This window comes from Mesocricetus auratus, unplaced genomic scaffold (genome assembly GCF_017639785.1).
Source record: "Mesocricetus auratus isolate SY011 unplaced genomic scaffold, BCM_Maur_2.0 Super-Scaffold_100691, whole genome shotgun sequence".
In the NCBI taxonomy this organism is placed as follows: domain Eukaryota; kingdom Metazoa; phylum Chordata; class Mammalia; order Rodentia; family Cricetidae; genus Mesocricetus; species Mesocricetus auratus.
Genome location: NW_024429267.1, coordinates 44,189,721 through 44,215,962, shown reverse-complemented (window position 1 = coordinate 44,215,962; position 26,242 = coordinate 44,189,721). Strand labels below are relative to the sequence as shown.

Sequence of the window (26,242 nt, the reverse complement as noted above, 5' to 3'; positions counted from 1 at the left end):
CTTGATCCCTTTGATCACTCCTCCCTCTCTGCAACTGGATTCCAGGAGTTCGGCTCAATGTTTAGTTGTAGTGTCTGCTTCTGCTTCTATCAGCTATGAAGGCTCTAGGATGGCATATAAGGTAGTCATCAATCTCATTATCAGGGAAGGGCATTTAAATTAGCCTCTCCACTATTGCTTAGCTTGTTAGTTTGTGTCATTCTTGTAGATCTCTGGACATTTCCTTAGTGCCAGATTTCTCTTTAAACCTTTAATGGCTCCCTCTATTATGGTATCTCTTTTCTTGCTCTCCTCTATTCTTCCCCTGACTCAATCTTCCTGCTCCCTCATGTCCTCCTCTCTGCTCCTCTTCTACCCTTCTCTTTCTCCTAACTTCCTCTCCCCTCCCCTCCTGCTCCCAATTTGCTCAGAAGATCCTGTCTCTTTCCTCTTCTCCAGGGGACCATGTGTGTCTCTCTTAGGGTCCTCCTTGTTTCTTAGCTTCACTGGCAGTGTAGATTGTAGGCTGTCCCGCGCTACCGTCTCGCCAGCAAGAACGACGCAGAACACTCGGATCCTTCTGCAGTAAAGCTTTAATGCATCTTGAGAGATAGATGATCAGCTTCTTAGAGGGAGACCCCAAGCTAAGAAACCCAGCCCCTTATATAAGCCTAGGAGCTCCGAGTGAGACGTGTAGAGCTGGGATTGGTGGTTTGCACATCACCCCAGATGACGCCACGGGAGAGGCACAGCTTAAACGGTTAACTCCAACTGACAGCAGATGTCAGCGCCATCTTCTAACGGCAATAGCGATAGCGAGGGCGGCTCCTCACATCTCCCCTATTCATTTATTTTTGAAGCAATAGGACACCCACAACTTTGGAGTGGAGATAGAGGTCAAATCCCCATGTGCAAATTCGGAACATGTACAAAGCTCCTCTCCAGGGTCTTATCCCCAGAGAGAGCCCTGACCAGTCCGATGTCGTTTTTCTGGGGGAAGGAGATCATGACATAGAACCTTCATGCAAGATGACTTATCTCCCAGGAGAAAGTCGTTATACCGCAGACCTCTCCTGTGCAGTGCTTAGCCTTGCAACTCCTTGGGCTGCTGAAGCCTACCCACTCTATCCCGTGCAATGAGACTAGCCTCGTGGGGTGCAAGAGCTGGGAGGCCAGCGACCTATTGCTTTAACATGGTTAACCAAATGTCAGGGGAGGCTCCGTGTTCTAAGGCAGCAAGTGCTTGTGCCACCACCACTTTGTCTCTTTTGTTTGGGCTCTGAGCTTACACACCATCCAAAGCATCAACACTATTCCACAGCAGAGAACTAGGCTAAATGATCCTACCCCCACCCATTCCTTAAAATAAGAAAATGCAGATGAAATCCAGGAGGAGAGGCCTTCCATCAGAGAAAGATCCAGATGCGTCGAATTCACTTGCAGGATCGCCATTCTCAACTCACGGAGTGTCTGCTCAAACTCAAAAGTCCAATTCTGTAATAAATGTTGAGACAGAGCTTGTGACAGGTTAGCTGCTCTTGTAAAATTCTCATATTGTACTGAAGTGACACAAAGGCCAGGCAACTTTTGTTCACATCCCAATTGGGCCATCTGCCACAATATATCCAATTGTTCCTGAACCAAATTAATCTGTTGGTTTACCAACATCAGGCCTCCTTGTATCTGAGAATTGGCAGTGGCCTGTTTATCTAGGACCATGGTCACAGTGGCCTATAGTTCATTAATGGTTTGAGTTGTCTGCACAGTGGCAGAAAGTGCAAGGGCCGAGGCGGTAACCGAAGCAGTAACCGCGGCGGTGGCTATCAGGCCCACAATAATAGCAGAGATCCCAAAAATCTCGCTTTTCCCTAAACAAACTCAAATTACTTGGCGTCTCAACAGGAACTGGAACAAATCGAGGCATGCGCATTACCAAAGCAAAAGGGTGCTTAATAGCATCCCAGCATAATGCATAAAAACAATTCTAAGCAGAGCAATTTATTTCTTTCTGATTCTTACCTAAGGTATCATTACTCACAACCCAAATAAAGGGCAGCTGAATAATTAGTTCTCTTAAAAGGGGTATACTTAACATTGGAGGAGGACCAATCAGATGATCCATAGCTCTGTCCCTCACTCAGACTGTTGCCTAATGCCCCTTTCCAATCAAAAGTAATCTGTCCCTTCTCACTATCATAGGAGAAAGATCAGTACAGCTTCCATTAATTCAAAAGGATTAGCATTAGATCTTTCTGGATCCATATGAATAAAATTATCCTTTAATGAAGAAATCACAGTAAAGCACAAGCTTCCTACCAATGACAAGGTTCTCTCATCCTGAAAACTCTGTATCTGAGGATCTAAAGGCAAAAAGGCAAGCCCCAACTCTCTATTAGTTGTGAAAAATCTAGGGAACACCTGGGCATTCTGCATCACTGGCATCGGTAGGGGAAGGTAGACATGATGGCCCACCGTAACTCTCCCATCATACTAGGAACCATCATCCCGAGTAGGAGAGTCTTCATCACCCACTTGGCCTCCATCCTTCTTATTCTGGAGTTGTGAAGGAGCTCTTCGAGTGAGTCTTTCAGGGATCCACAGGGGGTTTTCTTCCTCCTGTGGAAAAACACACACAGCTCCCCTGGATCTTATAAGAATAGGATCCGGGCCTTTCCAGAGATCAGTCAAGACATCTTTCCATTTTACCATTTCTTTTGGCCTATCAGGCTCTAAACTGTGGCGATCGGCCGCAGTGTGGCCTTGGGCATCAGAGTTCAAGAAATTAAGGGTAAAAAGTGCCATGGATACAGCAACTCTTGGTACCGAGGGTAGAACATCCTCAATACTCCCCTTTTGTTTAATCAGATATGATTTGAGTGTACGATGGGCACGTTCCACAATGCCCTGTCCTTGAGGGTTATAAGGTAGGCCAGTTAGATGGGTAACATCCATTTGCCGACAAAACTGTCGGAATTTTTGAGAGGTATATGCTGGTCCATTGTCTGTTTTTAAAATTCTGGGTTTTCCCCAAGCACTCCAGGCCTCAAGGCAATGTTGAATCACATATGAGGCCTTTTCCCCTGTTAGGGGTGTGGCGAACATTACGCCAGAACAGGTGTCAACAGAAACATGAACATATTGAAGCCTTCCAAAAGAGGGAATATGAGTAACATCCATCTGCCACATCTGCAATGGTCTAATGCCACGTGGGTTTATTCCCATGTGGGGAGTAGGTAAGAATTCGCAGCAATTCTGGCATTGAGTAACAATTTCCCTAGCCTCTTTCCTGGATAGAGCAAAACGACGGCGCAAGGTCTCAGCCGTCACATGAAAGCGCTTATGGAATTCTTTTGCTGCTTGTGCATGGGTAGACAAGGCAGCGGCCACCAGCTTTGTAGCCTTGTCCGCTAAGTCATTCCCTAAGGACATGGGACCTGGGAGTCCAGAATGTGCTCGGACATGGGTAATGAAAACAGGAAATCTCCTATTTAACAAGGCAGCTTGTATCTTTTGAAAGATGTTAGCAACTCTGCTGGAGGATCTTATTATTCCAGCTATCTCAAGGAGATTAACTGCATTAACCACATAAGAGGAATCTGATACAATATTGAGGGGTCCTGGAAAAGCCTCAAGAACCTCCAGTACTATCAGACATTCTACAACTTGAGGTGAAGTTTCATTATATTGTTTAGATATAACCCTATCCTTGACCACATAAGCTCCCATACCAGTTTTTGATCCATCAGTGTACACCACAGTCCCATCTGGGAGTGGGTCTTTAGCTGTCACTTGTGGAAACACTATAGCCTGGTTTAGGGCAAACTGTAAAATTGGATGCTTTGGAAAATGATTATCAATTTGTCCTGAAAAGGAAGTAACTAAAACTGCCCAATCACTAGATGTGGCTGCCAAGGTCTGAACTTGTGCAGCAGTATAAGGCACAATCAAGGAATCAGGATCCCTGCCAAAATGTGTAACAGCTGCTTTTATTCCGCGAAGCGAGCTGTGCAACAGCATCAGGGTACCAGTCAATAATCTTAGCAGGGGAAGCATTTGGATGAATCCAAAGTAATGGTCCATGTTGCCACAGGACTGCAGTTGGCAATTGAGCTGTCTTAAAAACACACAGATTAAAAGGTAGTGACTCCTCAATACGTTGTAATTGTGCTTCCTGTAAGGCCTCTTCCACCATCTGTAAGGCTCGGTGGGCGGCAGGGGTAAATTTTCTGGGTGAGGAGATATGAGGCTCACCCTCCAGGAGATCGAAGAGGGGTTTTAGATCAGCAGATGGAATTTTTAAAAAGGGCCTCAACCAATTTATATCTCCCAGAAGTTTCTGAAAATCATTTAATGTTTGTAAGTGGTCTTTGCGAATTTCTATTTTCTGAGGAACTATATTTTTGGGAGTAATCATTGAGCCCAAAAAGAGGCCTGTATCTGCAATTTGAACCTTTTCTGAGGCAATCTCTAATCCCCACTGTTTTAATTCAGCCACCAGCATGGGGAAAGCCTTTTGTAAAACATCTAACTCTTTGTGACAAATAAGAATATCGTCCATATAATGGATAACGATTAAAGATGTAAATTGCTTCCTAATTGGCTCCAAAGCCTCCTGCACATACAGCTGACATATTGTTGGGCTATTGGCCATGCCTTGCGGCAGTACCTTCCACTGAAATCTCTTGTCTGGTTCCATATGATTAAGAGAAGGGATAGTGAAGGCAAACCTTGGTCTATCCTGTGGGTAAAGTGGAATAGAGAAGAAACAATCCTTAATATCTATAATAATAAGCTTCCAATCTTGAGGAAGTGCAGAAAGCAAAGGAAGGCCTCTTTGAACAGGGCCAAAAAGATGCATCTGATTGTTAATGGCCCGCAGGTCATGGAGTAATCTCCACTTCCCAGATTTCTTCTTAATAACAAAAATTGGTGTATTCCATGGGGAGGTAGAAGGCTCTAGATGCCCCAGCCGTTCCTGTTCTTGCACTAATCTTGTGACAGCCTCTAATTTTTCAGAGGATAGAGGCCATTGAGAGACCCATAACGGCTCCTCTGTTTTCCATGGTATGGGTCGTGAAGCCTCAACGGCCCCTAAATAAAACCCAGTCCTTTTCTACCCCGATTTCCGTGTTGCGTAATGGGTTTTATTCTGCCTTGTTCTTGCCTACCCAAGCCTCTACCGTTTGTATACCCCATCTTTGCCATAATGGCTGATGCCTGGGGGGAGTATTCATTAGTTAGGGTCATGCCCATGGCTTGTAACACATCCCGTCCCCATAAATTTACAGGGAGTGGCAACACATAGGGGGTAAAACATCCCTGTTTGCCCTCAGCATTCCGCCAGGTTAAGGCTGAGGCACTGATGGCAGGAGAGGACTGGTATCCAAGACCTTGTAGAGAATGAGATGAAACAACAGTGGGCCAAGACTTCGGCCACCAATGGAGTGAAATAATGCTTTTGTCTGCTCCCGTATCCATTATCCCTTCAAATTCTTTTCCATTAATTAACAATTTTATTGTAGGTCTCTCATTTAGGGGTATAGCCAGATAGGCTGAATCACTTCCAGAAGATCCCATAGCCCTTTTTTGTAAAGTGTAGGTTTCTCCATCCCCGAGGGAGGGCAGCAACACCAGTTGTGCAATTCTATCTCCCTGCTTTATAGAAAATACACCCCGAGGGCTAGAACAGAGAACTTGAATCTCCTCTTTATGATACGGGTCAACAATTCCAGGATATATAATGAGTCCCTGTAAAGTTAAGGAGCCACGGCCCAGAATAAGCCCAATGGTGGCAGGGGGCAAAGGTCCAGGGGAATGGACTGGGACCGGTTGAACATTCATTTGGGGCATGAGTAAGAAGTCGGAGGCGGCACGCAAGTCCATTCCGGGGGTTCCTCGGAAACCTCTACTTCCTCTTGATTGCTTTTCTGAAATTGGTTCCCATATTTCTGAGGGCCCTGGGACCATGGGCCCCGTGACCCGTTTTTTGATTGGGGTACCTTGGGTTCTTCAATAGGGGGCAGAAGCCTCCCTTTTACATCCCGGACTGACCTGCATTCGCTAGCCCTATGATAACCTTTACCACAACGATGGCAAAGCTTCGATTCTCTTGTTCTTTCAGGGGCTTGACAATCTTTCTTAAGGTGCCCCATTCTCCCACAATTAAAACAAGCTTTTCGACTAGATAAATCTCTACGCCTGTGCGTTTGTAAAATGGCGGCAGCTAGTCCTGCATTGGTTAGGGGTCCCCCCAGCTCCCTGCACACTCTGAGCCAATCTTGTAAACCTTTGCTTTTGCGAGGGGCGATAGCCGCCGACATTCCTGGGTTGCTTGTTCATAGACAAGTTGCTCAATCAGGGGCATAGCTTGTTCTGAATCACCAAAGATGCGACTGGCGGCCTCTGTCATTCTGGCCACAAAGTCTGAAAATGGCTCTTGGGGTCCTTGGACAATCTTTGTAAGGTGTCCACTGGACTCTCCCTTTTTGTGAGGGCCTTCCATGCTTTAATAGCGGCGGCCGACACCTGACCATAGACACCCCAGATGTAGTTGGTTTGATTAAGGGCATGTTGACCCTGACCTGTCAGCATTTCAAATGTCCACTGCCTCTGATTCTCATCTTCAGCCGTGGCATTAACTCTAGCTTGTGCCTGGGCTGCATCATACCAGAGAGCCTTCCATTCCATGTATTGTCCCATGTTGGGAAGCACTGCTTTCACTGTCGTCTGCCAGTCAGTGGGAGTCATGGCAAAATTAGCAAGCCTTTCCACCTGTAATGTGGTAAAGTTAGCATTGACCCCATAATTACGAACGGATTCGGCCAATTCTTTGATTTGATTGTAATCTACAGGGGTATGTACTCTTCCGCCTTCCACATTCTCGAATACTGGAAAAGCTACTTGTATTTTTCTCCGTTCCTCTAAAGGTAAAAAGGAGTCAGTACCAGTATTCAGCCGAAGCTCATACTGCGGAGGCGCTGAGGGGCGTGAGCCCGCCGGATTTATAGGCGGTGGCCTCACATTCATTTTTGTTTTCAGTGGCCGGTGTCTATCAGGGTGATATCTTTCTTCCTCATACCGTGCCACCTCCTCCTCTAGACCACCTTCTTCGCTAGAATACAGAGTGTCAGAATCAGAATTATCTAGCTCCAAGGCTTCTAGCTCTACTGTAGGGTATAGCCTAGATTCTGGCTTTTTCTTTTTCTTAGATTTGTTAGGGGGTGAATGATCACTCCCTTCTTTCTCTCCCCTTTCTTAACTTCTTGGGAGGGCCTTTTTTCTTAGACATGTCTTTCCTTTTGCGAGCTCCCATTCTCTCACTCCGTTCAGTTTCTGACATGCTATCCTGAACTTCCTCTAAGGTTCCCTGACTTTCTATTATAGCAGGGTGACAGGCCTCATCCTCCAAGCAGTTTTTAACTAGCTTCCAAATGGCTTTGGTACCTAAGTGGAGATCTCCTTCTGCATGCTTCCTGTCTAGTTCTTTACCTAGCTTGTTCCATGAGGCCACAGTGAGGGACCCGGAACAAGCATACCATGGTGCCACTCTATCTACCTCCTTCACAAAATTTTGAAGTGTTCGTGGTGCAATTTTAAGATCTCTTTGTTTTAGCACAGTCTGTAGGGCAGTAACCACTGACTGTGACAACCCCATCGCGCTAGCGGCTTATCTAAAAAACGGCACTCAACTCCGTTACCAGACTGACAGCACCAGACTGACAGCACCAGACTGACAGCACCAGACTGACAGCACCAGCCTGACAGCACTGTTCTGTCAGCACCAGCCACGATGAAGGAGAAGGACAAACAGGACTAGCACCAAAGCCTCCACTGACCCGTCCCACGGTGATGACAAACTAAGGCCAAAGTCGAGAAAGGGGGTGTTCAGGATAAAGCATACCTCTCTGAACTTACGTCCCTGCAGTTCTGAATCCGCCCCGTCTTCCGAGGGGTCTCCCGCGGCGCCGGCGATGTTGAAGAGTTCCCGGGTTTCGGCACCAGATGTCCCGCGCTACCGTCTCGCCAGCAAGAACGACGCAGAACACTCGGATCCTTCTGCAGTAAAGCTTTAATGCATCTTGAGAGATAGATGATCAGCTTCTTAGAGGGAGACCCCAAGCTAAGAAACCCAGCCCCTTATATAAGCCTAGGAGCTCCGAGTGAGACGTGTAGAGCCGGGATTGGTGGTTTGCACATCACCCCAGATGACGCCACGGGAGAGGCACAGCTTAAACGGTTAACTCCAACTGACAGCAGATGTCAGCGCCATCTTCTAACGGTTAACTCCAACTGACAGCAGATGTCAGCGCCATCTTCTAACGGCAATAGCGATAGCGAGGGCGGCTCCTCACAGTAGGCTGGTAATTCTGTGCTCCAAGTCTAAAATCCATATATGAATGAGTACATGCCATGTTTGTCTTTTTGTGACCTCACTCAGGATGGTTTCTTCTAGTGCCATCCATTTGCCTGCAAATCTCAGGATTCCATTGTTTTTTTCCCTGAGTAGTACTCTATTGTGTAAATGTACCACATTTTCTCTATCCATTCTTCAGTTGTGGGGCATCTAGGTTGCTTCCAGGTTCTGGCTAGTACAAATAACGCTGCTATGAACATAGTTGAACAGATGTCCTTGTTGTATGAGTGTGCATCTTTTGTGTATATGCCTAAGAGTGGAATTGCTGGATCTTGTGGTAGACTGATTCCAATTTTCCTGAGGAACCGCCATACTGATTTCCAAAGGGTCTGTACGAGTTTGCACTCCCACCAGCAGTGGAGGAGTGTTCCCCTTTCTCCACATCCTCTCCAGAATAAACTGTCATTGGTGTTTTTGATTGTAGCCATTCTCACAGGGGTGAGATGGTATCTCAGAATTGTTTTGATTTGCATTTCCCTGATGGCTAAGGATGTTGAGCACTTTCTTAAGTGTCTTTCAGCCATTTTAGATTCCTCTATTGAGAATTCTCTATTTGGTTCTGTACCCCACTTTTTTATTTTGGTTTTACGAGACAGGGTTCCTCTGTTTTGGAGGCTGTTGGTCCAGCCTGGCCTTGAACTCACAGAGATCCGCCTGCCTCTGCCTCCCGAGTGCTGGGATTAAAGGAGTGCGCCACCAACGCCTGGCTGTACCCCACTTTTTAATTGGATCCTTTGGTGTTTTGGTTACTAGCTTCTTGAGTTCTTTGTCTATTTTGGAAATCAGCCCTCTGTCAGATGTGAGGTTGGTGAAGATCTTTTCCCATTCTGTGGGCTGCTGTTTTGTCTTGTTGATTGTGTTCTTTGCCTTATAGAAGCTTCTCAGTTTCAGGCAGTCCCATTTATTAATTGTCTATCACATTAAGTGTCTGTGCTACTGGTGTTATGCTCAGGAAGCAGTCTCCTGTAACAATTCATTCCAGGGTACCTCTCACTTTCTCTTCTAAGGGGTTCAGTGTGGCTTCATTCATGTTGAGGTCTTTGATCCACCTGGACTTAAGTTTTGTCCATGGCAATACATATGGACCTATCCACATTCTTCTAACTGCCAGCATCCAGTTATGCCAGCACCATTTGTTGAAGATGCTTTCTTTTTTCCATTGTATAGTTTTAACTTCTTTGTCAAGGATCAGGTGTTCACAGGTGTGTGGGTTAATGTCAGGGTTTTCAATTCAATTCCATTGGTCTACCTGTCTATTTTTGTGCCAATACCAAGCTGTTTTCAGGACTATAGGTCTATAATAGAGCTTGAAGTCAGGGATGGTGATGCCTCTGGAAATTCCTTTATGGTACAGGGATATTTTGGCTATCCTGGGTCTTTTGTTTTTCCATATAAAGTTGAGTATTATTCTTTTAAGGTCTGTGAAGAATTGTGCTGGGATTTTGATGGGGATTGCATTGAATCTGTAGATTGCTTTTGGCAAGATTGCCATTTTAACTACGTTGATCCTATCTATCCATGAGTATTGGAGATCTTTCCATTTTCTGGTATCTTCTATTTCTTTCTTTAAAGACTCAAAGTTCTTGCAATAAAGGTTTTTCACTTGTTTTATGTTGTTTATGGCTTTTGTGATGATGCCAGTATTTTTTTTTTCGAGACAGGGTTTCTCTGTGGCTTTGGAGACTATCCTGGAACTAGCTCTGTAGACCATGCTGGTCTCGAACTCACAGAGATCCACCTGCCTCTGCCTCCCGAGTGCTGGGATTAAAGGTGTGCGCCACCACTGCCCAGCGATGCCAGTATTTTATTGAGTATTTTTGCATCAATGTTTGTAAAGAGTAGGCTTTTCCTTGAGAGAAGCCTTCCCGCCGTCCTGGTTCTAGAGCCGCATCAGTCCCAAATAAACACACAGGAGGCTATATTAATTATGAGGCTGTTGGCCTTGCTTGTTTCTTCCTGGCTAGCTCTGACTTAAGTAATTGCCCCATAATTGTTAATCTATGTATTTCTCTTACTGGAGACGTTTCCAGGCTTCCTACCCCATGGCGTTACTTCTCGACTCTCCTGTGTTTCTCCTTCCCAGAGTCCTCCTGGACTCCTAGTCCCTCCTTTCTTGGTTCCCTATTAGCTCAACAGTGCTTTATTGACATAAGACTTCCCCAACAAATGTTCATGAGGGATATTGGTCTAAAGTTCTCTTTCTTAGTTGTGTCTTTGTGTGGCTTAGATATCAAGGTTATTGAAACCTCGTAAAAAGAGTTTGGCAATGACTCTTCTGTTTCTACTGCATGGAATACTTTGAGAAGAATTGATTCTTTGAATTTCTGGTAGAATTCTGCATTGAGGCCATCTGGCCCTGGGCTTTTTTTGGTTGGGAGACTTGTGATGACTGCTTCTATTTCATTAGTGGTTATAGGTCTGCTTACATTGCTTATCTGTTCTTGATTTAATTTTGGTAAGTGATATCTATCCAGAAAATTGTCCATTTCCTTTAAATTTTTGAATTTTGTGGAGTACAGGTTTTCAAAGTATGACCTGATGGTTCTCTGGAATCTATTTCTCCTAGTGTATCTTCAACACCTGAGATTCTCTCTTCCATCTCTTGTATTCTGTTGGTTATGCTTGCATCTGTAGTTCCTGATTGTTTACCCAGCTTTTCTATTTCCAGCATTCCCTCAGTTTGTGTTTTCTTTATTGTCTCTATTTCAGTTTTCAGGTCTTGAAATGTTTGAATTGCTTCCTTCACCTGTTTATTTTTTCTTGGCTTTCCTTGCTTTCTTTAATAGATTTGTTGATTTCTTGCAATTTTTGGATTGCTTTTTTTCCATTTTTGTAAGGGATTTTGCCAGATCTTCTTTGAGGGCCTCTATCATTTCATGAAGTTGTTTCTAAGGTCATTTGCTTCTGCTTCATCTGCATTGGGATGTTCAGGTCTTGCTGGTGTAGAGTCCCTAGACTCTGGTGGTGTCATATTGGTTTTTCTATTGTTGAATGTGTTTTTATATTGCCTTCTTCCCATACCTTCTACCAGGGGGTGCAGGTGGGGTCTCTTCCTTTCCTGCTGGGTATACGTCCAAGGCTTTCTTCTGGTGGTTGCAAGCAGGTTCAATACTCCAATAGCTCTCCTTTTCCCATGGTGGAGGCAGGACTAGCACCTTGACTCTGGCAGACTCTGGATGGGCTGGCCCACTGGGCTGAGTTCCCCAGTGCTCAGTCCCCAGGCCTCAGGAGGCTCTGAGCAGTGCACTGGACAGTGGCCTGAGGTTTGAATTCTGAAGTTGTTTTCTTTTTTGAGGTTTCAACTTGGCCAGATGATGAATTTATAATCTGATGACCTTGTAGGTTATGTTTGGTCAGCTGTTTCAAGATGTGTCCCAGTCCCTTTGCTAAGTATCACTGCTGGTTAGAATTGCTTTGGTAGGCATGGAGACAGCTTGCTTAGTTATTTCCCTGTGTTTTTCTTCACAGGGACAAAGAGGCCCCCGGGGTCCTCCTGGACTTCGAGGTGAAGAAGGATGTCCTGGTGTGAGAGGTCCTCAGGTGAGTGTGTCCTTGAACTTTGAGATTCTTTGCCTTCATGATTTTTGTCACTCGAGTTGTTGAAAACTCTTAATTCCTCACCACAGCTATAGAATCTTAATTCCTTAGACTGAAGGTTGCCTGGAAGTAAAACCTGTAGAGTTTGCAGGGAGGTGATCCCAGGAGCGAAGTAATGATGTAATATAGAGGGGAAGTGACCTAAAAAGACAACTGTCAGTTAGATTCCACACTGTGGGTAGAGCAGGCCCATGGCCCAGAACTCTGGTGGTGGGTGTTGAGTACGAACCTGAATCATGTCCACTCAGAGATGAAGGAGCTGGGGGTTCTAATCCAAATCCCACCAGGAAGGAGTTTGGGGCTCGTCCTAAGAAGCATTAATTCCTTAGTATTTTAGCCTATCCTGCATTTGGAGAGAGTAGGCTCTAGTCTGGGGGAGGGGAACCTTCAAGACAAGAATTGAGCATGCTTACCATTGGAAGTTAGGCTTGGAATCCTGAATTTGAACAGCTAAGGGAGATGCCTGGAAGCCTCCTTTTAAATGATTGCCTTAGATGGCCCTGAAGCTTCCGGGGTTGGAGGATCTCCTTCAGTAAGCTCACAAGGAATATCTAAAGTCCTAAAGAGCGCTTTCCCAGTCACACTGATTGTGCCACCAAGGTGTTCTCTCAGTGACTCTGTCCTGTTGTTCCCAAAGGCCGCTGCATACTTGTGAGCCAGTGTATCCTCAACTTTGCCATTATAAGTATAAGTGGCAGGCCACTGCTGCTCCCAGTACCCCTACTATGCAAAGCATTCCAAGGTGCTATTTTCCCTGTGCATAGGCAGGGGGGAGGGTAGTGGGGGAGAGTGGAGGAGGGTAGTAGTCATTCTTTGAGACCCATTCCATTTACTGTACAGAGAGAGAGAGAGAGAGAGAGAGAGAGAGAGAGTGCTTCATTTTGATCAAATAATTATATTTTCTTCAAAGTGAAGTGACATGACTTTGTAAATGAATCAAGAGTTTAAATTTTTCATCAAGCTCAATTTTTCTTCTCTCTCTCTCTCTCTCTCTCTCTCTCTCTCTCTCTCTCTCTCTCTCGTATGTGAAACTACACCTTGGGTCTCACATGAGCTAAGCAAGCACTCTGCCACTGAGCTATGTCCCCAGCCCTCAGTCCTTTTTATCTTAATTTTAATTAATACCTATGAACTGTATCTATGAATGAATTCCGGGTCTTATTTCAGTAGCAGCACATAGAATGCGCCAGTTAAACCCAAGCTCCTCCCATTTCTGCTCTGTCCCATTGTTGTGGAATATTACTTTAACCAGGCAAAGATGTGTTACATTTGTTTATGTTGCAGAATATTACTTTAACGGTGTAAAGATGTGCTGCATTTGGTTCACCTTACCTGCCTAAGGCACCTGATTGGTCTAATAAAAAGCTGAACAGCCAGTCACTAGGCAGAGAGAGAGAGATAGGCAGGGCTGCTGGGCAGAGAGAATGAGTAGGAGGAGAAATCTAGGCTCAAGAGAGAAGAGACTGAAGGAGAAAGAGAGGGAGATGCCTGGGGCCAGACCTGAGAAGCAGTGAGAGTAAGATATACAGAAAGAAAGATAAAAATCCCTGAGGCAAAATGTAGATAAATTATAAGAGCTAGGAAGAAATGTGCCTAAGCTAAGGCTGAACATTCACAACTAATAATAAGTCTCTACGTGGTGGCCCCAAAGAAAGCCTGCTACTCCATTGCCTCCCCAACCTCCAGCGATCAGTAGTCCATATTTGGGTTGGCTTTTTACTTTCACTTTTAAAAGCTATGAATGTATTACTAGTCTTTTTGTGTCTAGCTTATTTCATTTAACACAATGCTTTCCAGTTCCAAATGATAGAATGTTTTTCTTTTTGTTATGGTTGAATAACATCCATTGTGTATCTATATCACATAAGAAAATATCCATTCCTCCACTGATGGATACCTAGGCTGATTTCTTAGCTGGGCTATTGTGAATATTGTTATAGTAAATGAAGGCATGTAAGTGTGTTTTTGGCATGATAACTTTACTCTTTTGGATCTATGCACACAGATAAATTATTTTTATTTCTTCATAACTTCAGGGAGCAAGAGGATTCTCAGGAGAGAAGGTAGGAGCGTCTTCTCTTTTCTTACTCTGGGTGGCAACACAATACTGAGTCCATGCCACGTTCTATGGCTTGAGTGAAGTGCCACATTCTTAGACAAGGAAGTAGGCCTTCCCACTGACTGCCTGGCTGATGGGTGACTGTAAGACATATTTAAGCTCAATGATCATGACAAATGTTGTTATTTTCAACTCTGTAATAATTGAACTACCATTATCTATCACATGGTAGTATCAAAAGAATTAACCCTGGTCTAAGTGTGGTGGGAAGAGTAGGGTCAGGATGTACATGTGGGGGAGGGGTGGTAAACTGGGGTTGCCACAAGAAATGAATAACTTTGCATCCTGATTCAGGATCAAAGTATTTATTTGTTCACTTATTTGCTCCAGAAATACACATTGCACACCCTCTGTGTTCCCCTCATTACCGTGGAAGAACATTTACCAAATGATAAGACAGACCAGGCTCCTGGGCTGATTTTACTTGTGCATTCTAGAACCTTCCACCACTTCCTGTGGCCTGTGGCAAAGGTGTCACATCAATTCCAATTTAAGAGCTTGCTAGATGTGTTTATTCTCATATGCTAATTCAATTTTACTTGGGTTAAAAAGAAAAGAACTCTTTTAAACTTGATTTTCTTGGGTGGACAATAGGATAACTCCACTCTTTCATAGGTGTGAAATGGGTTTAATCTGGCTTTTGAAATTCTCACAGTTTTTCTTCAAAAGATGCTGTCTGTCTGTCTCTGTCTCTCTCAGTCTCTGTCTCTGTCTCTCTCTGTGTATGTGTGTGTGTTATGTTTTGAGACAGCATCTTACTCTATAGCCTGTCTCACTTCTATAGCTGAACTCCGGATCATTCTGTTCCAGACTCCTGAGTGCAGGGATTACAGGTGTGGGCTAGCTACAAGGACCAGTTTTAGACCGTGACAGCCAATGGGAACATTTGATCCAGTTTGGCAAAGGGCTTTCCTCTTCGGTGCTGAGTTACAAGAATCTTTCTTTACTTTTCTTACCACACCTGTGTGTCTCCCCCTCTGCCATTTTTATTTTACCTGTCTTCCTCCTTCTCTTCTCCTATCCTACCCCTGCTCTCTCACCCCCCCTTCTGCCTGGAACCATCTGGGAAAGCAGTAAGGAGGATTTTTGAAAGAGTAAATTGTTACTTTTTAACAATTGGGTGTGGTGTTAACATTGTTTCAGAAGGTCTGTGGACTCTTGTCAGCTGAAAAAGAAACATTAGCAGGGAAATTAACATATAACAAATACTCCATCTGTGGTCTCCTGTCTCTAATGTCTGGCCTTCCTTCCCTCAGGGCAGCCCTGGTGAGGAAGGTGCTGTGGGCTTAGATGGAGAACAGGTATGGAAGTATCTTGCTTTATATTTTCTGCCATTACTCTCACATGTATGTATGTATGCATGCATGCATGTATGTATGTATGTATGTATGTATGTATGTATGCATGCATGTGTGCTCGTACCACTGTACATACATAGAGGTCAGAGGTCAGGCCTTAGGAGTTGGTTCTCCCTTTTCATCTTATGGGTCCTGGCTATTGAGTTCTGCCAGGCTTGGCAACAAGTGCCTTTACCTGCTAAGCTATCTTCCTATGTCCCTGTTTATTTATTTGCTGAGCCAGGATCTCCCTGTGTAGTTCTGACTGGCCTGGAACTTGCTACGTAGACCAAGCTGGCCATGATCTCAGAGATCCGCCTGCTTTTGCTTCCTGAGCACGTGTGATTAATCACGTCTTTTCACTATCCACCTTCCTGTCATTAAACTTTCCCTTCTTACTTCTGAGGAAGCATCCACATTTTAAATTACTCACATACAACTTTGCAAGAGATATTTTTAAAATTTTGCAAACTTGATTTGTTCATTGTCAGACTGGATGGAAAAACAACTTTTGACTTGTAAAAATTCTTTTACAATTTTATTACACACACACACACACACACAGAATACTTTGATCATATACTCCATTATTTTCTCTTATCTCCCCAGCCTACTGAATCCTGCTCTTTTCCAAGTCCCCTTCCTATTTTCATGCCACTTTGTTTGTGGTCTACTGCTTTTAGTTAAGTTTGGCTTAATTAAACATGAGTGTGTGTGTGTGTGTGGGTATTTACTCAAGCATCTTACTAAGAACTATGACTCCCACTTCGAAGCAACCATTAACCATACAGCTTCTTGGGGGATGGTGTGGTCTCTCCATTCTATGATGGAGTGTTGATGGGAGCAGCCTTGTGCACATAGTCCCTGCTACTGAGTTCACAGTGTAACAGCCATGTCGTGTCCAGAAGACAACTTTATACACCACACCTCACCATCCATTCTATCTGCCTCTTCTTTCACAGTGTTCCCAGATCCTCAGGGTGAAAAAAATATTTCATAGAGCTCACTGTATGCCTTAAAAGAATTTTAATTTAGTATGATGAAATTATGGCATCTTTATACATAAATGCCAGCATCCTTTGTTTTTACTCATCTTCTTTCCCACCATCCCTCCCTCCCCCTTCTTGCTTCCCTTTCTCCATCACAAATAGTCCCCTCTCCTGCTCTTACAGCAAGGATAGCTTTTCCTGATTAGTCATTTAACACACATTCTCAGCAGGGTTTAAACAGATCTGTTTGTCCTCATCCCTCCATATGAGGACCTTTAACTTCAGCCATCCCCCCCCATTATTGTCATGAATTTCATTTCCATCTTATAGTTTGTTAAATTCCAGCAATTAGACATGGTTTTTCTTTTAAAGATTTATACTTGTGTGTATGTGTGGACATATGCCTATGTGTGAAGGTGCCTGTGGAGGCCAGAAGAGGGTGTTGCATTCCTGATAGCTGTGGTTAACGGCTGTTGTGAAACACCACGTGGGTCCTGAGAACCGAACCTGGGTCCTATGGAGGAGCAGCAAGTTCTCTTAACAACCAAGCCATCTCTCCAGTCCTAGACTTTATTGTTAATATCGTTTTGAAAAGCTGACATTCTCTTAGCTTTGCTCCCATATTAACATCACAGATATCTTCCTTTTAATAGTTGATAGCTTAAAAAAACCCACAAGAAATCATCTTGTTTCTTTCGCCTAAGGCACATCTTACAACTTTCATTTAATGAGGGCCAGGCTCACTGTAAACTCCCTTGGCTTTTGTTTCTCTGAAATCTCTTTGTTTCATGTTTTCTTTTCCCACAAAGGATAGCTCACTGAGCAAACAATTCTCTTCTGAGAGTTATCCCTTCTCAGTGCTTGGAAAATGCCATTTCTTAGTCTCTGGATTCTTTTGTCTTAGATCTTTCATTATTGCTATTTAGAAGCTATCTGTCATAATAATTATTTCTTGGCAAGCAACATTTCAAATGTGTGTGTGTATATATATATATATATCATGTATATATGGACTGCATAAAAATTCTCATTGCTGTTAGTTTTGCTGATATATCCAGGTGTGTGTTTTTTTTTATTTACTGTCCTTGGAACTTGTTAAGCTTTTGGATCTATTTATTCCTTCCACAAATCTTAGAAAATCACCTTATTGAAATTTTTAGCTTTGTGTCATGGTCAGCTTCCCATCCCATATTGAAATACCCGAGGTAATTTACATATAAAGAGAAAAGGCTAGTTCTCATTCATGATTTGGAGAATCAAGTCCAGGATTGGGTGACCCCACTCTTAAGTTTCTGATGGGGGAGTCACAGAAGACAGTGGTGGGATTATGCCATGGAGAGATCTGCTCACTTCATGATAAAGAGGGAGGAGAAAAAGAAGGACAGGGCTTCCAGGGTTCCCCTTGATGGTTCAATCTAGTGGCCTGGGGACCTCCCACCAGGTCCCACTCTTAAAGGTCCAATCTACAGCATCTCCCAGCATTAGCACTGGGACCAAGATTCAATATGTAGACCTTGGGGGACATTCAAGACACATTGCATAGCACCCGTTTCTTTTATTACAATGGTTCTCAACCTGTGGGTCATGACTCCTTTGGGGGTTGACTAACCTTTTCACAGGGTTCATCTGAGACCATCAGAAAACACTGATTTTTACATTATAATTCATAACAGTAGCAAAATTATAGTTATGAAGTAGTACCAAAAATAATTTTGTGGTTGGGGGGGTCACCACAACATGCAGAACTGTACTAGAGGCTGGCAGCATTAGCAAGGCTGAGAATCACTGCTCTATGATGTCTTACGGAACGCTAACTAGAAATGTATGAGAGTTTCCCAGTTTGTCCTCGCCTCTCCCAGTCACCTTTTCACATTTCCTTCTCTCTCTCTCTCTCTCTCTCTCTCTCTCTCTCTCTCTCTCTCTCTCTCTCTCTCTCTCTCTCAGCACAGTGTCACTATATAGGCCTGACTGGCCTACAACTTGCTATGCAGACCAGGCTGGCCCTGGATTCGCAGAGATTAGCAGTGGGAGCCACCACTCAAGCTTTGGTTCCTAATTTGTTTTTTTACTTCACTCACTTCTGTTTATTCTGCTATTTAACACAACTGCTAAAATTTGAATTCACTTGTGTTTTTCACATCATGAAATTCTATGTGATTCTCCTAAAATCCTACCTGTATCTTGCTTTTTCTTCATTGAGAACCCTAAGAATTTCTTTTCATTTGGCATCTCATATTAATGTACTTAAGAGTTGTTTTAATTTATCTGGTATTTGAAATTGTTTTTGGTGCAGTTTTACGCAGAGCTTCTGATCTATCCTATTGTTAAAAGTGCTAGAGCATGTTCCCACTCTTAGCTGGAGAGTAAAACCACATGAAGAATGCTTCCAGAGTGGCCAACAGGATAATGATTCCTTGCATATTTATTTTTCCCAGGGTGATCGTGGAGCTGCAGGATCCGCTGGAGAGAAAGGGAGCAGAGGCAATAGGGTAAAGTGTGGGCGTGTCCTTATTCTCTGTCATATTGCTGACGCACAAAAAGACACCAGCAATTTCAACGGTGGGAAGGAATGGCCAGGTGGTTTTCTTTGACACTGAGAGAGAATGGCAGCTCATGTTTGATGACCCATTGAAGGCTTTACTAGGGACTTGAAGGGGGGAGAGGGAATCAAGTTGCATGAATCTAGGACCTAACCCTTGTGCTGTGTACTGTGGGCTCATTACTCTGTGACTCCAGTTTTTCATGGGTCCCTGGCACTGGTGATGTAGTCTCCCATAGGACCCTTCAGTCTCAGTTCAGAAGTGTCTCTCCCAGCCAAACCTTCACGTTTGCTGCCCCTGTGACTTTCCCCATGCTGGGTATCACCCCCACTCCATGCCTTTTCCATGATTATATCCCCAGTGTCATTTGAATACTAACTTGTTTTTAACTGTCTAGTTCCCTTGCCTCCTTTTTCATGGTAGTTTCTTTATGTTATGTGAGACTTTACTGGGGAGATGTGAGCCAATGTCTCCTTACCCCAGATGCAATAAAGGTGCCTTCTACTCATGGGGCATTTTGCTATCCCCAGGGAGTGGTTCAAAGATAAATGAGTTATGGCTATGCCCAACACAAGGCTATTAACCCGTGAAGGAAATAGTTTGTACAAGGACTGTAGTACCAGATACACCATGGTAAAGGATGTGGAATAATGCAAATAAAGAATTACCGGGACACAGATGAGGAAACAAAGAGGGTCTTTCTCCTTCATTTGATCAGTCATCAGTATCAGTTGAGCATCAGTTGGAACCCAGACATAAAGTAGAGTGGGTGAGAGCAGCTGGGGCACTTGGGAAGCTTTCTCCGTGAAGATGTAATGAAGCATAAAGGACGAATGACTAAGAGGCCAAGAGGCTCCCGTTGGCTCTGAGGCCCTGGGGGCATTTGAGCAGAGACTGAGGGATAGAGGGGCTCCAGCATTCTGGGGACCACAGGTAGTCATGGTACTTTTTATTCAGACCTCAGTGAGAGGGGATGGGAGAGAGACGCTGTCCAGGGTTTTCCAGTAAGGAAAGTATTACAAGGAAAAGCATAGAGTTGGGAAACTTCAGGGTGGGAATGAGGATACAGGAATAGAGGATGAACCAGAAAGACAGAGATCAGGAGGGATGTCCTGAAGGTGAGGTCAATTAAATGCTCCTTTTATGTGACTTCTAAAAAAAAAATAATCGACTAACTGACTAACTAACTAACTGACTAACTAACTGACTGACTGACTAACTAATTGACTAACCGACTGACTGACTGACTAACTAACTAACTAACTAACTAATTCTCTCACGTGTTATGTCCTGACCACAGTTTCCTCTCACTCCTCTTTTCCCAGTCGGTCCCCCCACAGCTTTTGTCTTTCTTCCTGAGTCCTTAGGGGCTGCGGCTGTTTCTGGGTTAGGGAAGCACCGTTGAGGCTACAGGAATGGGGGATGACTCTGGAAGTGCAATGTGTGAGTTGGAAAGGGCCTGGGAAGAAGTCTGATATACCACAATAGGAACCCTGTGCCCGTCTCTGTGCTGAACATTTTAATTTCTTATTAAATCCATAAAGCGGCCCTATAAGGTCACACCTAACTCTCCTGAGCACTGGGCTTCCAGCGCCCTTTAGACTGTGAATATGTTATGCTTCAAGTACTAAGCTGCCCTTGGGATCTTGTCCCTAGTTCCCCTCCTACTGCTTTCTTTGTAAATATGCAGTGATTCTATGACATGATCCACTTTTCTTTTTTCTCTTTGTGATTTAAGGGCTTGACAGGACTGCCTGGACAAGCTGGACGTCGTGGGGAGCCTGGGCTGAGGGGAGATCCCGTGAGTGATGGCTGTGGGTTTTTTTCTGCTTTAATTCCAGTCATGAGAACTGTGCAGAGGCAAAGAGGACCTCGTGTTGGTTAATGAGGGTCAGCTCAGTCTGTCTTTACTGGATTGTGACAGACTAGAGATTTGAGAGGCACACCATCTCAGAGAAGATCCCGCTGTGTGTGTGGGGGTGTCATTGGGATCAGGTGTCTGCAATTATTGAGTAAACAAGTCTGGATGATGCAAGGGTCCTCCTTAAATCCCCTCTTCCCTGTTGTCCTCCTCTTTCTCCTTCTCCCTTATCACCTAGTGCTCCAGATAGAACCCAGAGCCTTGCTCATGCTCTGTAGTCACTCTGCCTCTAAGTCAGCCCTTCCTCCCCTCCCTAAAACCATCCTTCCTGTTGTCTCTTTTCCTTATTGTGTTGTCCATTTGAGGAAGGCCACCTTGTGTTTCCTCAGGGTGATCCTGGGACTGATAATTCCATCCAAGGCCCCAAGGGAGAAAAAGGAAGGCATGGACATCAGGTAAGATGGATGAGGTTTGCTTGTGGTGACTGACACACGCAGGAATGACTACATGGTCCTTCAGAACACTCGGACTCTTTGGTTGAATCCAACAGGAGACAGAAGTCACGGGTCCCATTTTCCAGGAGACAGGAGTCCTGGCTGTCCCATTCCTTACTTCCTTGTCCTTGAGATCTTGTCTAACCATTTCTTTTCCCCAAACAAGTCCCCACCCCCTCACTATATACTAATAACGTCTTTGTTTGTTTGTTTTTCGAGACAGGGTTTCTCTGACTAATAACATCTTAAAGGTGGCCTAAAACCTCTTTAGTCTTCAGTTTCTTTCCTAAAATGAAAGCACCAGACTCAGGGAGGTCTAGACTCTTCTGTGTTTTGAATTTCCCTGCTTTTGGAAGGTCACACTGATTTAAACATCATTATGCAACTGTCTTCCTTCCTGTCCTAGCCAGAGCTTACTGGTGTGAACTGGGCAGTAGACCGTTGGAGACTGGATCTGTCACGACAGAAGACATTACAGATGGGAAAGGGGCCTGTCAGCCCGACAGATGATAATGCCTTAGAAGCCAGCTTTAGATTTTTATGTCTCAGACATTAAAATGCATGATTCTGAAAATGGCTAAGATCATGAGGGTCTCAGTCCTCATATCTCATCTTTCCTAATCTCTGGCCATGAGGTCTGCATAGAAAATATTTGCAATTAGAGGGGAACCTTTATTTACATGGAATTCCAACCTGGGATCCTTTGACAAAACTGTAGGGTGTTAGTTGTCTTCCTTAGATTGTGGTTATCTAGAACCCATGCTGTGATGTCCTGAGTGAAATGCATCTTGGGTAAAAGTCATTTTTACATAGCTGTATATTAATTACAGTTGTATTGAATAAACAACACTGAGTTATTTTCCTCAGTGAGTTGAAATCAGAGACCCCTGTGAATGGCCACCCCCTGGAACTGAGCTAAGCACACAGTGGAGAATCAACCTTTAATTGCTGGGTCTTTGGATCCTCATCTGGAAGATGGGAAGGAACCATCAGTTTCTGTGAGTCATTGGTTGTCATTGTAAGAAACGCCATGAATGCAACATAACCATGGAATGTTCATGGTTAGCTGTTAGGAAGAACCCAGGCTTTTGAACACACTGTTCAGGGTGGTGGTCATCACATCACCACAGCTGTGGTGAGAGCCTCAAGACCACAGATCCCAAAGGTCTCCATCCCGGACTTTGGCCTATTAACCTTGACTCCATTCCTGTATTGTGTGTGGAACAGAAATTGTAACTGTTTCAGATAGTGCCGTGTTCGCTTGGCTTTTGTGTTTCCTGTGACTTCTCCTCCTATGCTGGGCTCAAGGACGGATCTGGATGTTAATGAAATATCCTTTGAACAAGACTAAGATGAGAAAATTACAGCTTTACACAAGTGGTGCTTTCTGGCCTTACATTCTGTCTGCGATTAGAAGATTGACCTCTAGGGGGCAGTCTTTCCTTGCTATATTTCTGAGAGGCCCTGGGTTCAGTGTTAGAGTTAAGATGGGAAAATTCCTCTGTGAAACAGTGTTTCTAACCAAGCAGAGAAATTGTCTTATATACCTAGAATGGGGATGAGTGGAAAATCATTTGTGCAGGTCAGGAGTGTGAAAGCAATCTCTCTCTCTCTCTCTCTCTCTCTCTCTCTCTCTCTCTCTCTCTCTCTCTCTCATATCTGTGTGTGTGTTCACATGCGTGTAGAGGTCAGGGGTTGATACAGGCTATCTTCCTCAAAGCTGGCCATGGATCAATAGCGAGACTTAGCTCCAATTATGATTACTACAGTGATTTTTTTTAACTTGGGGAGGAAGGGGTTTATTTCATCTTATAGTTTGTAATCCATTATCCAAAGAAGTCTACAGTGATTTTTAAAATAATAAAAATTTAGATTATGGATGTGGCTCAGTTGATAAAATGGTTGCCTAGCATGCACACAGTCCTGTGTTTGCACCTAACATGCATAAAATGGGCATGGAGGTGCATGCTATAAGCCTAGCACTTTGGAGGTATAGGCAGGAGGATCAGAAGTTGAAGTTCATTCTTGGCTACATAGTGAGAGTTCTAGGTCACCCAGGTTATAAATATAAGACCCTGTCTTAAAAAATAAAACATAGAAATATTCAATCTCTCTCTATTATATATATGTATATATAAAATATCACTTATATACACAATGTTACTTTCACATGGTATAGTAGTATTAGGCAATGAAACATAACAAAGAGAACTATTTATTTTTGTTGTTTGTTTTTGAGGCAGTCTTACTATGTGGCCCAGGTTAGCCTCAAACTCATTGGCTACCTCCCTGCCCTAGCCTTCTAAGTTCTAGAATTGTAGGGATGAGCCTCCATGCCTGGTTTTCTGAATGGGGTCCAGCCTTGTGCAGGTCAGAGAGACTGGGAAGGAGATGCAGAGTCGTTGAGAAAAACTTCTTTTCTGAGGGATGAAAGCTGCTTCTTATTTTTCTTTTGTCGCTTTTTCTGCTCTAGTCTTATTCTTCCATTCTTCTACCCAGATGTCTCCCTTCCTTCTCTGTCCCGATGGCTTCCTTCTGCATCTTTCCTGATGGCTTCCTTCTCTATCCTGATGGCTTCCTTCTCTTTCCTGATGGCTTCCTTCTGCATCTTTCCTGATGGCTTCCTTCTAACTACTCTATTTTTTCCCTTACAGCCTATATACCCCAGAAAAATCTTTCAAGCAATATAAAAAGTACAATGTAGTTACATTCTATTTTTAAATGAATGATTACAATGAATACAAGTCAAACACATGTTTACCATCTCCCTTACATGATTAAATGTTTTATGTATTGCAGGTGAAAAACAAATTATCCCTGAGAACCCACATACATTAAACATTTATCTTTTAGACTTCTCATAGATCAGGAGCCTTTCAGCCATAACTGTTTAAATAGGCAGTAGTTTCACTTTTCATATTTCAGAGTCCTGTCCAATTATCTTAACTAACCATCCAATTCTTTGTTTTCTAGTTACATGAAAACAACTGTTTAAAGCTTTCTTTTAGCTATGATGTCCCCAAACCCATGAACACATTTCCAAATATCAAAAAGAACTTGAGATAACTTCTGGGACTCAATTGTTTTCCTTAATCATTAACCTAAACCATAGTTTATATGGTTTCTGTGTGACATTTCCTTTTTCTTAGTTTCTACCCTCTGAAGTCCTTGCTTTACCAGGGATGGGGGCAACACTTTATCCTAGCTTTAATTTTCCTACTAAACTAACTTGTACCACAATCACATTTGTTAAAAACTCTTAATCATCAAAATTCTATTTAAACGAACACTTATTATTGTATAAGATCATTGCTTCAGTTAAACAGTACAGCTTAAGAGGAAACCACACTATATTAAAGACAGTGGGGATCCCCCCCACACCCATTCACATCCTGCCAGATACCAGAGGAAAACGGCAGTGGCAAACATGTAAAGGCACATCAGTAGCAAGAGACATTCTGGAGGTGAAGCCCTCTGGGCCTTGCCTATCCAAGATTCGCCCATCAGTGCCTTGCATTCTGCTGGGCCGATCCCCTGAAGTCATTTGCGGCCTGTGGCTTCTCTAATGTGGCCCCCAGAAATTTTCTACTTATTTTCCTTTCCCCTCCCCCTTTCCTCCTTTTCCTCCTTCCTCTCTCCCCTCCTCTTTTCTTTCTGCTGGGAATTGAAACTAAGACCTTGTGATGTTAGGTGAGTATTCTACTAGTGAGCTATATCTTCAGCCAGATGCTATTTTTCCATTATGGAAAACACCAGGTTTAAAAGAGGGTAGTCAACTCAAAACCAGTTTGTGGCCAAAAAATATCCCTACCTATATTATCAGAATGTATGCATTTCTTTCTCTTTTCGTTCTGAGTTATTGGCATAATCCATGAAAAGCTTCTATTATTTTTTATTTCAAAAAATTCTAGATCTATAGGAAAAATTATAATTACCTTTTTTCTTTTATGTCCATGTGTTTGAGCAAGTGTGTGTGTGTGTGTGTGTGTGTGTGTGAGAGAGAGAGAGATCTTTTTTGAGATACTTGAAGATTAATTAAAAGCATTATAACACATTATCCATAGGTATTCAACAGGTATAATTAAAAAAAAGAAACCACTCTAGAGCCCTCACACTAAGAAACATATTTATACATTATTTTCTTTTTAAAAGTTTTAAAAATTGGAATAGAATTGAATCACTTTCCCCATCTCTTCCCCCTCCAGCCCCTCTCAGATGCCCTCCCTGAAAGCCCTCTATGCTCCTCCCACTCCCAAGTTGATAGCCTTTTTCTTTGATTATATTTGTTGCATAAATATATTTGTATATGTAGCACAAATACATACACATATACACACAAATAGACATACAAACTGCTGAGTCCATTTTGTTGTTGTGCCACACATAAACAATATTATTTCTGTACAGTCAGTCCATGCTCACATTTTCCTATTGTTCCCATGTCTTAGTTTGCAATACTGAACAGAATACAGTAGACAGGTTGTATTAAACAACACTTATTTTCACACCAGGCACTGGAAGACTTGGTGTGTGATGGGGGCCCAGTTCCTTCTTCATGCATTGCTTCTTGGCTGTCACCCTGCAGACAGAGGCCTGGGTGCATCAGTGCCACCCTCAGGACCCAGATCACCTCAATGTGTTTTCTTTAGGGGGAGCACACTGGTGGTTAGCATTCATAGTGACAAAGGTACTGTGCAGACTGCTGGGGAGAAAGGTCGTCAATGGTATTGCACAGCGCCAAACCCTGAATTCTGCATTAGCAACTTGTCAAGTGAGATGTGCTCACTGGTGCAAGATTGGCATGAAGTGTAATATTGGAGCTGTCACTCCTGGAATGCTCCCTAAAACTGTTCTTGTTGTTAGGGCATCTTGACTTTTTGGTTTTCTTTAATCACAACAGTCAGCCCATTGCT

The 26,242-nt window shown here is 43.5% G+C and overlaps 1 protein-coding gene across 1 annotated transcript in view; it reads left to right on the top strand.

The window, feature by feature from the left end:
* The window catches only part of LOC101822483 (collagen alpha-4(VI) chain-like), a 115,989-nt gene that overhangs the window by 47,800 nt on the left and 41,947 nt on the right, over positions 1-26,242 (top strand). Inside the window, 6 exon segments of the mRNA XM_021230102.2 lie at positions 11,861-11,932; positions 14,026-14,052; positions 15,365-15,409; positions 18,870-18,923; positions 20,713-20,775; positions 21,225-21,290. Of these exon segments, the coding sequence (XP_021085761.1) occupies positions 11,861-11,932; positions 14,026-14,052; positions 15,365-15,409; positions 18,870-18,923; positions 20,713-20,775; positions 21,225-21,290 (327 nt within the window).